The sequence below is a fragment of the Myotis nattereri genome (assembly GCF_964212035.1).
Source record: "Myotis nattereri genome assembly, chromosome: 5".
NCBI classification, from domain to species: domain Eukaryota; kingdom Metazoa; phylum Chordata; class Mammalia; order Chiroptera; family Vespertilionidae; genus Myotis; species Myotis nattereri.
Genome location: NC_138080.1, coordinates 27,262,587 through 27,279,244, shown reverse-complemented (window position 1 = coordinate 27,279,244; position 16,658 = coordinate 27,262,587). Strand labels below are relative to the sequence as shown.

General features: G+C 41.2%; 1 protein-coding gene across 6 annotated transcripts; it reads left to right on the top strand.

Annotated features, from left to right (window-relative positions):
* The first annotated feature begins 1,289 nt into the window (after nucleotides 1-1,289).
* LOC308519563 (zinc finger protein 699-like) lies at nucleotides 1,290-12,361 on the top strand. Of its 6 annotated transcripts, none has more exons than XM_081091585.1 (5): nucleotides 1,429-1,933; nucleotides 5,156-5,237; nucleotides 6,186-6,312; nucleotides 10,494-10,604; nucleotides 10,986-12,361. In XM_081091585.1, exons 2-5 carry the CDS (start codon nucleotides 5,190-5,192, stop codon nucleotides 11,171-11,173), a joined length of 474 nt encoding a protein of 157 aa, XP_080947711.1. In that variant the 5' UTR covers nucleotides 1,429-1,933; nucleotides 5,156-5,189; the 3' UTR covers nucleotides 11,174-12,361. The 6 variants fall into 6 exon arrangements, with proteins under 6 accessions (XP_080947714.1, XP_080947713.1, XP_080947711.1 ...); XM_081091583.1 differs by having other exon boundaries at nucleotides 1,458-1,881; XM_081091586.1 differs by having other exon boundaries at nucleotides 1,466-1,881; nucleotides 5,173-5,237.
* Nucleotides 12,362-16,658: the final 4,297 nt, after the last annotated feature.

Below are 16,658 nucleotides of genomic sequence, written 5' to 3'. Positions count from 1 at the left end.
GTAGTTTTTTTTTTTTTTAAATTTGTCTTTATTGTTCATACTATTACAGATGTCCCTTTGCTTTTTTTCACCACTGACCCCCTCCATTTGGCACTGCCCCTCCCAGGTTTTCACCGCACTGTTGTCTATGTCCATGGGCTGTGCATATATGCATTTTCCCAGTTAATCCCCGCCCTCTACTACCACCACCACCTCCCCAGTCCGGCCTCCCTCTGAAATTCCTCCGTCTGTTCCATGGTTCTATGTCTCTGGGTCTATTTTGTTCATCAGTTTATTTTGTTCATTAGATTCCACTATGAGTGAGATCATGTGATACTTGTCTTTCTCTGACTGGCTTATTTCCCTTAGCATAATACAATGTAGTTGTTAGGGCTGATCAAATAATTGAATCAATACCCCCTCCCCAGAATCAGGCAGAAGGGATTTTTAGAGCTTTAGCTCCTTCTCCATTCTTTGGCCAAAGAAAAAAACTTTCTGATCTGCTTTACCAAACCCAGTTTTGTTCTGTTGGTACCAGCTACACTGGGTAGAACTGCGATGCTGGGTCCCTGGCCTGCAAGGGGTGGGTGACAGTTATGGCTGAGAACGGGAAGGAAGTACAAGGGCCTTTAGTGAATGCTTGGGTGTTGTTTTGCCATGTGAACGTGAAAAGGTATTGGGAAAACAGGTGGAAAGGAATACTAGAGGAGGTTGAACAGAGTCCTACTGTGAGGTGTGCTGATTTTAGAGGTAAAAGGCCAGAGCAGCATCAGGGTTGGGGGCCACAGGAAATGTGGGCACACACTACAATTTGTAGACCTTAAGTTTTTTACAAAACGATATCCACTCCCATTTTTAAAAAAGAGGACGGGAGTGTTGCAGAGGCTGGCACAGTCTAATGAAAGGACTGACTGGGGTGGAAGGGAGGTCTCGTGGGTTGGTGTAGGTTTTGTGTCCGTCCCGTTTCCCAGTTCTTGGGCGCCTGGATTGGAGGCCCTACATCGCCTTTAGCCCTCATCTACCTCAGTCCCGCCCCTCGACCTGGCCCCACCGTAAGCCCCGCCTCTCGGAATATCCAACTAAGTCCCGCCCCACTGAGCTGGCCCCGCCCCTCGACCTGGCCCCGCCCTTAGACCGGGCCTCACCGTAAGCCCCGCCTCTCGGAATATTCAATTAAGTCCCGCCCCACAGGAGTAGCCAATTAAGTCCGCCTCACTGACCTGGTCTCGCCCTATTGACTTGGTCCCGCCCCACCGACCTGGTCCCGCCCCACCGACATCCAACCCCAACTTCTGCGCTGATCCGGTCCCAGGACCCAACCGTGTCTCTTCTGGGAGGAAACTGGCAGCTCGCCGCTCACAGCTGGAAGCACCACCGCCTCCTCCCCACCTTCCCTGTCCCTCCCCATTTCCCAGCTCCTGAGCCCCCGCCTCTCCCGCTGGGCGCCGCGCAAAATCCGGAAGCAAATGTGTGCTTTTGCGCGTGCGCGCGCGAGCGGCCGGCCTCGGTCCATTTTCACCGGGCCCTCAGCCTCCGCGGCCTCGGTCCGGCCCGCCCCCGGGCCCCAGCGTCGGAAGCGGAGAGCTCGGCCTCGGGGAGGCCGGCGATCACAGCGTGGCTGCCGCCGGGACCCCGCTCCCGGACCTCCCCTCGCCGAGCCGTTTCCCGAGCCCGGCCCGCCCCGCTCGGTGTCGCGTCCCCGACTCTCGGAATCGGGAACTCGGGGCTGGGTCCAGCCGGCGGAGGGAGCGGAGGGGATCGGAGAATCACCTTCTCATTGGATTCTCCCCCAAAGCGCCCTGGGCTCTCTCCTAAAGGAACAGCGTCCCGCCATTCGGGTCCCGGGACGGAGCCTCACCTCGTCGTCTCCGCGCTGGTCGGTGGATTCCGGCGGCGAGTGCGGTGAGCGCGGCTGACATTTGCCCCCACCCGCCCCCCGCCTCCCACAAACTTGGTTTGTGATTAATATCTTTATTCTTCATTTCTTTTTTTTAGAAAATATATTTTATTGATTTCTTTACAGAGAGGAAGGGAGAGGGATAGAGAGCTAGAAACATTGATGAGAGAAACATCAATCAGCTGCCCTTAACCTGACCCGCCCGCGGGCGCCGTCACACGTGACCCAGGTGCCGCCAGAGCGAGCGCAGCGGTTCAGGCGCCTCGCGGAGAACTGAGGGTTAAATACCCAGAACCTCCGCGCCGAACGCCGCTACACATTTCAATCTGTAGATTTTTTGAATTTCACACGCAGTGTGATCAGCTGTCAGTTTCAGCCCCCCCCCCCCCCCAACCCTTGCACCTTGTATTTCTTTACTTTATTGTGGTGCCAGACCTCCCTCCGGTTCAATGTAAAAGAGCATGGAATTTGTAGCCTTTCCTTGTTTCTGACCCCAGAGGGGATTATTCTGCCCTTAAGTAGGGTGTTTGCTGGAGGTATTTGTGGATTTTTTCCCCCAGTAAAACGTGTTCCCTTCTAGTTCTGGTGGGTTAAGTTGTTATCACCAATGAACATTCATACAGATCAGTCACTAGTTTATCTAGTAATACAAACTGTGTATGATGTTTTTCTGCTAATGTGGTGAATGCTATTAGTTGATGATTCCATTTTTCAACCACATTTTATTCTTAGGATGAAACGAACTTGGTTTGTGATTAATATCTTTATTTTTCATTTCTTTTTTTTTTGAAAATATATTTTATTGATTTTTTTACAGAAAGGAAGGGAGAGGGATAGAGAGCTAGAAACATTGATGAGAGAAACATCAATCAGCTGCCTCCTGCACGCCCCCCACTGGGGATGTGCCCGCAACCAAGGTACATGCCCTTGACCGGAATCGAACCTGGGACCCTTCAGTCCGCAGGCCGACACTCTAGCCACTGAGCCAAACCGGTTAGGGCTATTTTTCACTTCTTGACTATACTAATATATTATTTACACTAATGTGTATGATATCTTTTTTTTTTTTGTAGTATTTTTCTGGTCTTGGAAATATCTGAGAAAATAGCCCCCCCCCCCCCCAAAAAAAATGGGATTTTGAATATTTTACTTATTTGTTGAGCCTGTTCGTAAAACAATTTGTAACTTTTGTTTCTTACATAGGTATGTTTTAAATTGGAGATTTTTTTTTCTTTAATGACTGGATGTAATAAGTTCTATATTTATTTTAAATCATTGATGGAAAATTGTATATCTCTCTTTCTCTCTCTCAAAATTTATTCATTACCTGTATGTTTTCATATGAATTCCCTTAGTTTTTTTGTTATAGTCTCCCTGGTAACATCTGTGATTATGACTCATTCATAACTTCCTTTATCTGTGCTCTGTTGTTTTTAAAATTGCCATGGGTTTGTCGACTTCATTAGTTTTCAAAGGACACATTGCTACCTTTTCTGACTCTGTTTATTAGTTTTTTTAAGCATCATTAATTATGCCTTGTTTTCACTTTTCTTTCTAATTCTTTATGCTATTCTTTTCCCAACCTTATAAGTCAGTAGTTAGCCCATTGATACTGATTTTTTCTCCTCTGAGAATTGATGGTATTTATAAGTATATAATACTAGTATATATACCACACCAGCTATGGATTCCCATTGTTATCTGAAACAGTTATTTTAATTTTCTGCTTCTATCCTGCCATATGAGTAGTCCTGACTCACTAAAGGTAAGTAAGTGTGCATCTCCTTATCCCTATAATGCACTGCATTTTATATAGCATATACCACCACTTGATATTTTGTTAATTTACTGCCCTTCCTTAAAAAAGTTATGAAGTCCATGTGCTTCAGTATTTTTCTGTTTTGTTCAGTGCTGCATCTCCTGTGATTGCATGTCATAGGACCAGGGGAAATATTACGTAAATAAATATGCAATGAAGGTGCAGGCAGTAGGGGCCTTCAGAGAACCATTCTTGCTCAAGACATAGGTCTTAGTCAAGAGAAGGAGCTCAAAGATAAAACCTTCGAATGGACGACTTCATTTGTCTACTCTGCACAGTGTGTCCAACAGGGTTCTAGGCCAGGCCCTGGTAATGTTAGGGAATAAGGGCCTCACTAACAACTAGGTTGTAAGGTAGACGTTCAGAAATATACTGATTGGCCATTTGGACTTGAGATAAATAGACCTGCACACACAGCCTGAGAGATCAGGTTTCTAATTGGGTAACACTGAGTGAGTGGTTAATTGACTCTAAGATTTCTCCACTATAAATTAGTTGTAATAATACCTGATTTGCAGAGTTTCTATGAAATATAAATAATTTCTTTGCAAAGCTGTGGGCATTTCTTTGCAAAGTCATTCTCACATCATGGTTACTCACATGGACCATATTATTAATATAGTAAAAACTGTGGTTGACTGTTCAGTTTTTATTGGCTTTAAAATACATACTTGATCCACTGCAGTGGAAGAAACAGTTGTTTTCATTATTTGAAATTTGTGCAACAGCACTGTAGATATTACTATCAGAGATGACACATTGCTAACTTCACCTAAGTATTATATTTCTGCTGCTTCTGAACAGGCAGCATTTAGCATGAGGATTATAGCATGGTAGTCTTCTCTGCTTCCTGTGTGTGGAATTTAGTTGATTCTCTCATAAACCAGGTTTCAGGGATCCTGCAGCCCATGATGGGAAGGTCCGGTGATCAGGGGCTGAGCAGTAATGCCTGTTAGCTTGCCAAGGGGTGCAGAAATAAGGAATATTGGGAACGGAGCACCCAGAAGTCTGGTATACAGTATTAGTCAGTGCTTTCTTGGATTTGAGACAGTGTAGATTCTTAAGGTTGAAGGTATTGCCTGGAACTTTTTATGCTTTTCATTATCATGGGCAAATTGATTTCAGTATTAGCTAAGCTTTTAGAGTTCAGTTAACTTACTTGCCAAATGGGACTATTAACTGTTTTTTTTTTTTTAAAAAGAGGCCAACAAGAACCAAAGCATAGTTTCTAGCTCTACACAGTGTAAGATTGCTCCACTTTCTTACAAGATCGGCGTGTGTTTGCTTGGGTGTCTTGGGTGTATGCATGTGCATGTGTGGGTATTGTGTGTGTGTGTGTGTGTGTGTGTGTGTGTGTTTTGGGGGGAATGGTAACTCATAATGTGCTGCAGCATCCAAGCTCATGAGTGTGCAAATTGTGGGGAGATCTAAATTATGATGTCTTTTTTCTCCTGCCTCAGTGGTAACTTCTCAATAGCCTGCCTTTCTTCATGAATGGACGAAGAAAGAAGAGCTGCTGAGTTACAGAAAAACATGACACAGGTAGGTAAGAGCTAATAATTCTCCAAAAGAATATTCCCATTTCACCAGTTCATCGATCTGATTGTTTAGAGCAGGGATTAGCAATCTGTTTCTTTGTTGGGCCACATAGTATGTTAGGCTTTAAAGGCCTGAGTTTCTGTTGGAACTAAATTCTGTCACTGTAGTGTGTTAGCAGCCATAGACATCATATAAACATGTTTTATTGTGTTCCAGTATAACTTTACTTACACAAACAGGTGGTAGGCTGGATTTAGCCCTGGACTAAAGTCCAAGAAAATATGGCCAGCTGGGGGCCTGGGTTGAAAAGTTGTGCTGTCTGCAGGCTTCTGGGCCTCTCGGGTTTATGAAAAAAATGGAAAGCTCCCTTTCTCTCAGTGCATTTTTATTCATTAAAACCTCATCCGGGTTTGACCCTTTGTTTCATGTTGTGCTGATTGCTATAGTGGGAGAGAAGGAAGCAGGTGAAATTGTTTCTCACTTAACATTGTTGGTAGGTTCTGCGACTTACAGCAAAACAATGCATACAGAAACCAGTTTCACCATAGTTAAGTTCTCACAGCATTTCATCATTATAACAAAATGAAGTCATTTGAGGACCTGCTGTATTTAATTTTTAGGCCAGTTATCTCATTTTTGTTTTATGCCCTGGACTGGTCTGGATCATTATAAGACTGGAATTGTTTACCATTGAACCATGGAGAGATAAATTGAGTGTTTTTGAAGTTTCATTCAGTCTGGGAGACAGGATTTGATCAGTTAGGAAGGATGTGTGGGGAGAAAGATCTGATGGCTGAGTCCAGGGGTTGATGTTAGGAGACCATAAAATCTTTAGAACTTCCCATGACTGGATTCTCGGTTCCTTTCCCCTGTATTGTCAGCATCATCCATCCTCCTGAACACATTTGGGGAGTTGATATCTTTCTGATCAGAATATGTGGGATGTTTCAGGACTCAGTGGTCTTTGAGGATGTTGCTGTGGACTTCAGCCAGGAGGAGTGGGCTTTGCTGGATCGTGCTCAGAGGAGACTGTACAGAGAGGTGATGCTGGAGAACTTCCGGAACCTGGCCTCGCTAGGTAAGAATAGCAGCATTCCTTTATTTAGTTGTTTAGAAAACAAATCTGATAACTCAACCTTATTCCTTATGCTAGGATTTGGGCTGAAGAATTGGAATACATTGGTGAATAAGACAAACATGGTCACTGACCCCAAGGAACCTGTAGTCTAGGGGCTTCACCATGAAAATAAACATCTGTGTTCTGAACTGACTTTTTATTGTGGTTGAAAGTGTGGGCATACCTAACTGGTTTGCTCAGTGGATAGAGTGTCGGCCTGCAAACTAAAGGGTCCAGGGTTTGATTCCAGTCAAAGGCACATGCCCAATGGGGGGCGTGCAGGAGGCAACCAATCAATGATTCTCTCATCATTGATGTTTCTATCTCTCTCTCCCTCTCCTTTCCTCTCTGAAATCAATTATATATGTGGCTAATATGCAAAGTGTCCCTCGGGAGTTCAACTGGGAGACTGGGAGTTTGATTGCTTGCTCTCATGTGCGCTGACCATCGGGGGGTGGCATGGAACAAAGGAAGGCTCTGACCAGCAGCTGGAAGGCCCCAACAGCCCCGATCACTCGCCAGGCCTAGGGATCCTACCTGTGCATGAATTTTGTGCACCGGGCCTCTAATCCTATATAATAAAGCGGTAATATGCAAATTGACCATCACGCCCTTGCACAAGATGGCTGCCCCCATGTGGTCAAAGATGACCACCACAAGATGGCCGGCAGGGGAGGGCAGTTGTGGGGGGACCAGGCCGGCAGGGGAGGGCAGTTAGGGGTGACCGCACCAGTAGGGGAGGACAGTTGGGGGCAACCAGGCCTGCAGGGGAGGGCAGTTGGGAGCGACCGGGCCTGCAGGGGAGGGCAGTTGGGGGGGGACTGGGCCTGCAGGGGAGGGCAGTTGGGGGGGGACTGGGCCTGCAGGGGAGGGCAGTTGGGGGCGACTGGGCCAGCAGGGGAGGGCAGTTGGGGGCAATCGGCCTGGCAGGGGAGCAGTTAGGTGTTGATCAGGCTGGCAGGGGAGTGGTTAGGGGGTGATCAGGCTGGCAGGCAGGTGAGCAGTTGGGAGCCAACAGCCCTGGATTGTGAGATCGGGCCTAAACCGGCAGTTATATCCCCCGAGGGGTCCCAGATTGGAGAGGGTGTAGGCTGGGCTGAGGGACACCCCCCCTCTCCCCCAGTGCATGAATTTCGTGCACCAGGCCTCTAATATATATATATATATATATATATATATATATATATATATATATATATATATATATATATATATTTAAGGGGTCTCTTAGGGACCCAGGGAGGTTTATGGTTTGGGACCTTTTGAGAATTTGCTGCCATCAATGCCCTTTATTAAAAGACCCCCAGCAACATACCTGACGTAAAACAAGTTGGGTTAATTACTCAGTGCAGCAAGGGAGAATACATAACATAAGGAGCTGTGGGATGTCATAGTAAGAGGGTTTTAGAAAGTACATATGATAGGATTTGAACTTTGAGTGATTTGGGGATGGGTCTATGCAAGCAGGCTGTATTAGTTTACTGGGCCTTTTGTAACAATATACTACAAACTGGATGACTAAAAACAAAAGAAATCTATTCTTTCACATTTCTGGATCTGGAGGTCCAAAATCAAGGTGTCTTGCTCCTTCTGAAAGCTTTTTGGAAAAAAATCCTGTCTGTCTCTTCCTGGCTTCTGGTGGTGGCGAGAAATAAATCCTTGGTGTTTTTGACTTGCAGATACATTTCTCTAATCTCTGCCTCTGTCTTCTCTCGGTCTCTAAGTCCCTCCCTTTGTATAAGGACACTAGTTATTTGATTTAGGGCCCACCCTACTCCAGTATAATTTCAGCTTAACGTGATTATATCTGCAATGACCCTATTTCCAAATAAGGAAGCATTCTGAGGTTCAGCACATGAATTAAAAAACAAACAAAACCCAAACATTTATTTATTTTTAGAGCAGTTTTAGGCTCACAGCAAAATTGAACAGAAGGTATAGAGATTTCCCATATACCCCTTACCCTTACACATGCACAACATCCCCCATCAGAGTGGGTTATTTGTTACAATTGATGAACCTGCATTGACATATCCTCATCACCTGAGTCCATAGTTTACATAAGGCTTCACTCTTGGTGTTGTACCTTCTATGGTTTGGACAAACATATAATGACATACCCACTGTCATAATATCATACAGAGTAGTTTTACTGGCCTAAATCCTCTGCCCCATCGATTCATCCCTCCTTCCCTTTTAAACCCTGGCAAGTATGGATGTTTTTACTATGTCCATAGTTTTTTCTTTTTGAGAAGGTCATGTATTTGGAATTATACAGTATGTGTATGTAGCATTTTCACATTGGCTTTTTTCAGTTAGTAACATGCATTTAAAGTTCTTTTATGTCTTAACAGTTCATTTCTTCTTAGCACTGAATATAATATTCCATTGTCTTGATGTACCACCATTTATTTATCCATTCACCTACAGAAGGGCATCTTTACTGCTTCCAACTTTTGGCAATTATGAATAAAGCTTCTGTAAATGTGTGTGCAAGTTTTGTTTGCATATGTTTTCAACTCATTTGGGTAAATTCAAAAGAGTAGGATTGTCTGTTCTATGGGAATGATATGTTTAGTTTTATTTAAAAACCCCAGCCTGTCTTCCAAGGTGGCTGCACCATATTGAATTCTCACCAGCAATGAGTGAGAATTCCTGATGCTCCCCATCCTAATCATCATTTGGTGTTGTCAGTGTTCCAGATTTTGGCCATTCTCATAGGTGTATGGTGGTATCTCATTGCTTTTTTTTTTTTTTAAACTATTTTTTAAAAGAATGTATTTTTATTGATTTCAGAGAGGAAGGAAAAGGGAGAGAGAGAAATAGAAACATCAATGATGAGAGAGTATCATTGATCGGCTGCCTCCTGCATGCCCCCTACTGGAGATTGAGCCTACAACCTGGGTATGTGCCCTTACCAATTCTTCCTTTTGTAGATGATGCCTTTGGTATTGTATCTAGCAAGTCATTGCCAAGCCCTAGGTCATCTAGATTTTTCTCCTATTATCTTTTAAGAGTTTTATAGTTTTACATTGTAAATTTAGGTCTGTAAAATCAAATTTTGTGAAGAGTATAAGGTTTGTGTCTAGATTCATTTTTTTGGATGTTAATATCTAGTTCTAGTCTTTGTTAAAAAGAATATTTTTTTTTCTCCATTGTGTTGCCTTTGTTCCTTTTTTAAAAAATGAGTTGACTATTTTTATGGACCTATTTTTGAACTCTATTCTGTTTCATTAATCTATTTAGACATGGATTAAAAATAAATTTTTTTTGGTTAATTTTCACATGAGGATATTTTTTCATTGCTTTTTTTCAGAGAGAGTGGAAGGACGGAAGGAAGTGGGAAAGAGATAGATAGAGACTGAGAGAGAGAGCGAGTGAGAGAGAGCGCAGAGACAGGGTGGGAAGCTGCGAGAGTGGAAAAGACTCAGAGACAGAGAGAGAGAGAGAGAGAGAGAGAGAGAGAGAATGAGAATGAGAATGTAAGAGAGACACATTGACTGGTTGCTTCCCATATGGGGTGAGGAGCGAACTTGAAACCCAGGTATGTGCCCTTGACCAGGAATTGAACCCATGACCCTTTGATGTGTGGGCTGATGCTCCAACTGCTGAGCCACACTGGCCAGGGCTGGATGTGGATTTTGGGTGGACACTGTTCAACCCACTTGGATTGAACTCACTTGGGTAGATTGGATGCTAATAGAAAGTGGGGAAAATTCTATTGAGTATTTTGTTGGTGGCATAGTGCCTGTCCTTAGACTAAATTTTTTCCTGTCCTTAGACTAAATTTTAAAATGGTCTTATTTCATTTTACAATGGTGTCAGAGTAACCTTGTCTAAGATTGGTATTCTGTGAGATTATCTGTGTTCAGCAGGAGAACAAAATGTCCTGGCTGTAAGTATCAGACCAACTTCTAGTAATACTGAGGATTAGATGTGAAAGATCAGTTCTAGACATCAGAAGCTATGTTACAACTCCTCCTCCCCTTAAAAATTTTTTTGGACAAACATTTTGTTGCAATTAAATTCACACTTGCCCCATCTTTATAGTATCAGAAGACCAAAGTTTTGCTTTGTCTCATGGAAATGTTTATGGTTCCTCATTGTTTTCTTTCATATGATATGCCTTTCTGCATCAATAGGGTATCCACTACATACACCCTGTCTGATCTTCCCGTGGAAACAAGAGGAGGACCTGGAGATAACAAAGAGAGGGACTATCCATGGGGAGCACCAGGAAGGCAAGAATTCTTGTGAGAAATTGTCCTGTTTGGGGGATATTACATTTGGAAACATAAAATAAAAGCAAAATGAAACTTTTGTCTGAGAGGCAGATTTTTCACAGATACCATTGATTACTGTTATGACATTTTATTAGTCCTCTCACACTTTCTTTGTTTTTGGAAAAGACTTCCCTCTTTGTAAGTTAGTATTTGGTCATGTACATTTTATCCAGTTCCTTTTTGTTTTATTCTAATAATACCCTATTCATGTTACCATCAGTCTCAATCTTCATGGAATTATTTCTTAGTCAGTTGTTTAACATATTGACCCTTGTGCTTATTACCAAAGTCTTGAAACAGCCTTAGTGCCAAAAGCCCTTTGCTGAGGGGTACCTTTACCTTTTGTTTCAGGTTTGGAGACTCAACTTAAAAGTAATGAATCAGTCACTTCGCAAGATATTTATGGAGAAAAAGCTTCCAATCAACAGAGAAAAGAAAAATTGAAAAAGGATGATTCCTGGTCATCCATTTTATACAAAAACTGGGAATACTATTGCATTGGTTATAAAAACAAAAACCCCAAGAGACATTTGAGGTGAGTGCCATTCATATAAAAGAAAGTGGTACCTCAGAAGAGAATCTTAAAACGTCATGACATTTAAAAACCATGTTCATAAAACTTGATCAGAAATTGTGATTGCAGAAAGAATTTTCACAAGATATTTTTCCCCCCCACAAATGAGACAGATCTTCAATGTTTGACAGTTGTAAGCAATTATGAGAAAAATCCGATTAGTGAAAAATTCAGTGATAGATATTTGCTATTGTAGAGCCCTTTGTGAGAACTTTCATCTTATAACTTGACAGGGCAAAAAACACACATAGTCACTGAAAATGGTAAAAATGTATTTATTACTAATAATGTGCTTTTTATTTTTGAAAGAAGTAATGTGGTGGAGGACATCTATGAACATAATGAAGAAAATCAATCTGGACAAACCTTCAGCCAAATTTCAAATCTTAGTATGCCCAAAAGAATTACTGAGATAAAATCCTATGAATGCCATGAATGTAAAAAGGTCTTCATGGATCATTTATCCCTTAAGAATCACATTGGCTCTCACACTGGAAGCAAACCCTATCAGTGTAAGGAATGTGGGAAAGCTTTCCATTTTCTCGCTTGTTTCAAGAAGCATATGAAAACTCCCACAGAAGAGAAACCCTATGAATGTAAGGAGTGTACCAAAGCCTTCGGCTGTTCTTCATTCTTTAGGGCACATATGAAGATTCACACTGGAAAGACAAGCTATGAATGTGAGGAATGTGGAAAAAACTTTAGCTGTTCTTCATCCCTCACAGAACACAAAAGAATCCATAGTGGAGATAAGCCATATGAATGTAAGGAATGTGGGAAGGCCTTTAGTTGCTCCTCCTCACTCTCCAAACACAAAAGAATCCATAGTGGAGATAAGCCATATGAATGTAAGGAATGTGGGAAGGCCTTTAGTTCTTCCTCTCACCTTATAATACATATAAGAATTCATACTGGAGAGAAGCCTTACGAATGTAAAGAGTGTGGAAAGGCCTTCAGTGAGTCCTCAAAACTCACTGTACATGTCAGAACACATACAGGAGAGAAACCCTATAAATGTAAGGAATGTGGGAAGGCCTACAATTGTCCCTCCTCCTTAAGTATCCACATGAGAAAACATACTGGAGAGAAACCCTATGAATGTCTGGAATGTGGAAAAGCCTTCTATCTTCTAACATCTCTGAATACCCATGTGAAAAATCAAAGTAGAGAGAAACCTTATGAATGTAAGGAATGTGGAAAAGCCTTTAGTTGTCCCTCATCCTTCAGAGCACATGTGAGAGATCACATAGGAAAGATACAATACGAATGTAAGGAATGTGGGAAGGCTTTTAGTCGTTCCTCATCCCTCACGGAACACTTGAGAACTCACAGTGGAGAGAAGCCTTATGAATGTAAGGAATGTGGGAAAGCCTTTATTAGTTCCTCCCACCTTACAGTACATGTAAGAACTCATACTGGAGAGAAACCTTATGAATGTAAGAAATGTGGAAAAGCCTTTATTTATCCTTCAGCTCTTAGGATTCATATGAGAACGCACACTGGGGAGAAACCCTATGAATGTAAGGAATGTGGGAAAGCCTTTCGTCATTCTTCATACCTAACTGTACATGCCAGAATGCACACTGGAGAGAAACCATTTGAGTGTCTGGAATGTGGGAAAGCCTTCAGTTGTCCCTCATCCTTTCGAAGACATGTAAGAAGCCACACTGGAGAGAAACCATATGAATGTAAGGAATGTGGGAAAGCCTTTGTTTGCCCTGCCTACTTTCGAAGACATGTAAAAACTCACACTAGAGAAAACATAAATGTAAGCAGTATGGGAATGTCTGCAAAGCTTTTCAAATCTTAGGCAACATGTGAGATCTCACACTGTGGAGACATCCTCTTACTAAGAAAGGAAATTGTCGCTCATCTTTATGAAGTCTTGAGAATTTACAACTGAGTGAAACCCTTTGTATGTAAACCATGTGGTAACACCTTCGTGAATATCACATTTTATTGGTCAAAATTCATAAGAAATAAGTCTATAAGAAAATTTATACTAGAAGCAAAGATCAGTGTCTTACCCTTAATGTGGAATGTTGGCTCAATGATTTCTGGTTTTTAGTTACGTAATTTTAAAAAAAATTAAATTATTTATTGATTTTAGAGAGAGGAAGGAACAGGGAAATATTGATTTGAGAGAGAGAAAGAGAGATCAATTTGTTGCTTTATTTATTTATGTATCCATTAGTTGATTCTTGTAGGTACCCTAACAGGATTGAACCCACAACCTTGAGGTATCAGGACAGTGTTCTAACCAGCTGAGCTACCTGGCCAGGGTTCTGGTTTTAATTTTCTGAAATGAATATTTAGGGTGATAAATTTCCCTCCAATACCTTTTAGCTCTAATATGTTTTATTCTGAGGTGCTTTTATTTTGGTTCAGATGTAAACGTTATTTCCATTACTAAGTCTTAAAGTGTATTTTTTCACATGCAGGCAAAAGTGGTCCTTTTTTAAAAAAAATTAGTTTCTGATAAATTCTCATTGCTCTATAAGTGTGCAGTGGTTATGGTATGGACTCTTGTATTTGTAGTTTCTTTTGTAACTTTCTTTTGTACTTGGTAATTTCATTTTGATCTAGTACAACAGATACTGCAAATTGCCTACTCAATATTTTTCCCCTTTTTACTAAGAAATTACTGTTTTTGAAGTTATCAGTTTTTACTACTCAAAGCTTTTTCTGTCTAATAAGTAATTTCAGCAGAAATTAATAAGTGTGAAGGTCTTGAAAGAAGTGTCTCATCTGATATGTAGTTTTTGTGTTTTGTTCTTTGGCCTTGCTCATGGCTGGGAATTGGACCCAATGTTTTCAGAGTAAAAAGATCTTGTGACAAGAAAACTAGAAGTAAAGCTGGTTGGGCTGGCTTCTGTGTGTTAATTTGGGCATGGCTGGGACTTCATTTCCCAGAATTACTTCCTTATGCAGTTCCAGGTTAGAGTTGTCGAAAATAGTTTGTTTGATCATTAGAAGGCAGAGGATAGACTCCCTTATTTTTAGTTTAGTGGGACCATGAGACAGGGAGACAGATGCATAAGTGCCTGTGGGCTCTAATTTCCAGTCATTTTCCTAATTATTGGTCTTACCAATCCATATTGGTTTAAATGGAATAGTAAGTGCTTAAGTTTCCTCACAAGCAGTAGTTCTATGAACATCTCTGTAAGTTTCTCTATCATGGCTGTATATAGTCTCTTAGATTTTTTGGCAAGTTTTAGCATTATCATTTTGCTGATTTATCACAGTCCCCCAATTGGCACATCAATTGATTATATAGAGTTGGCCCCAGTTTGGAGCAGCACTGTTATCTCTATAGTCCAGTCCCATTATGTCACTCTGCCCAAAGGGGAAGGTACGTCTATGTAAGTTCATTGTGATCTCAAAACAAGAAGAGCAACCACAATTTTGACTTTTATTACAACTTATTAGGATTGCTTATTCTTGATCTCTATAAATATGTTAAAATGCAATATGTATAGTTATATGTTTGGCTTTTCTCAACATAATGTCTCTTTGCCTTTTAATTGTTCTTTTGGCAGACTTACCCTTATTTCTCTTGGTAAATGCTTTGTACGTGAAAATAAGATTAGTAAATCAAAGGGTAGACTTCATGTTTAGTTTGGTAGGTATTCCGCTTTTTCAAATATGTTTATTCCACTTATAATTGTAAAATCAATGCATGAAAATTCCAATTGTTCCAAATATCTGGCCAGCACTTTCTAATTTTAGCCATTGAATGAAAGATATGGTAATATATTTTTTTCTTTTTAAAATTGTTGACAATATTACAGATGTCCTCCATTCCCCCCACCTGCCCTGGTTTACCCACTTCCATCCAGCCCCCACTCCCCTCCCTCTGGTCATCGCCACACTGTTCTGTGTCCATAGGTTATGCATATATATTCTTTCATCCAGTCCCCCTACCTGTTCCCTCTGACAGCTGTCAGTTTGTTCCATGTATCCATTCCTCTGGTTCTATTTTGTTCATCAGTTTATTTTGTTCATTAGATTCCACATATAAGTGAGATCATATGGTATTTGTCTTTCTCTGTCTGGCTTATTTCACTTAGAATAATAATCTCCAGGTCCATCCATGCTATTGCAAAAAGTAAGAGTTTTCTCTTTTTTATGGCTACATAGTATGCCATTGTGTAAATGTAACAGCTTTTAAAAAAAGATTTTTAAAAATTGATTTGTAGAGAGAGGAAGGGAGAGGGAAAAAGAGAAAGAAACATCAATGTGAGAGAGAAACATGGATCAACTGCCTCCTGCACATGCCCCCCGCCCCCTTCGCCATCAAGGATGGTGCCTACAACCTGGGCATGTGTCCTGACTAGGAATCGAACTGGCAACCCTTTGGTGCATGAGTTGATGTCCAACCAACTGAGCCAAACTGTTCAGGGATACCACAGCTTTTTTATCCACTCCTGATGGGCATTTTCCAGACCTTGGCTATTGTAAATAACACTGCTGTGAACATAGGGGTGCATATGTCTTTTCTGATTGATGTTTTAAGATTCTTAGGATCCCAGAAGTGGGATCACTGGGTTCAAAAGGCAGTTCTATTTTTAACTTTTTGAGGAAACTCTATACTGTTTCCCACAGTGGCTGTACCAGTCTGCATTCCCACTAGCAGTGTAGCAGGTTTTCCTTTTCTCCACATCCTCACCAGAACTAGTTGTTTGTTGATTTATTGTTGGCAGCCATTTTGGCAGGTGTGAGGTAATACCTCATTGTAGTTTTAATTTGCTTCTCTCTGAGGATTAGGGATGATGAACATTTTTTCATATGTCTATTGGTCATCTGTATGTCCTTTGGAGAAGTGTCCATTTAGGTTCTTTGCCCATTTTTTAAACAAATTGTTTGTCTTCTTGGTGTTGAGTTCTATAAGTTCTTTATAGATATTGGAAATTAACCCTTTATCAGATGTATTATTGGCAAATATGTTCTACCATACAGTGGGTTCCCTTTTTATTTTGTTGATAGTTTCTTTTGCTGTGCTGAAGCTTTTTAGTTTGATGTAGTCCCATTTGTTTATATTTTTCTTTGTTTCTCTTGTCCTAGTAGATGTACAGGTGAAAATACTGCTATATGAATTGTCTGAAATTTTACTGCTTATGTTCTTCTAGGATTTTTATGGTTTTGCAACTTACTTTTAAGTTTTCTATCCACTTTGAATTTATTCTTGTATATGGTGTAAGTTGGTAGCCTAGTTTCATTTTTTTTTTTTTTTTTTTTTGCATATACCTGTCCAATTTTCCCAGCACCATTTATGGAAGAGACTGTCTTTACTCCATTGTATGTTCTTGCCTCCCTTGTCAAATATGAATTAACCATTGAGATGTGGGTTGATTTCTGGGCTCTGTTCTGTTCCATTGGTCTGTATGCCTGTCCTTGTGCCAGTACCAGGCTGTTTTGATGACAGTGGCCTTGTAGTATAATATTTGGTG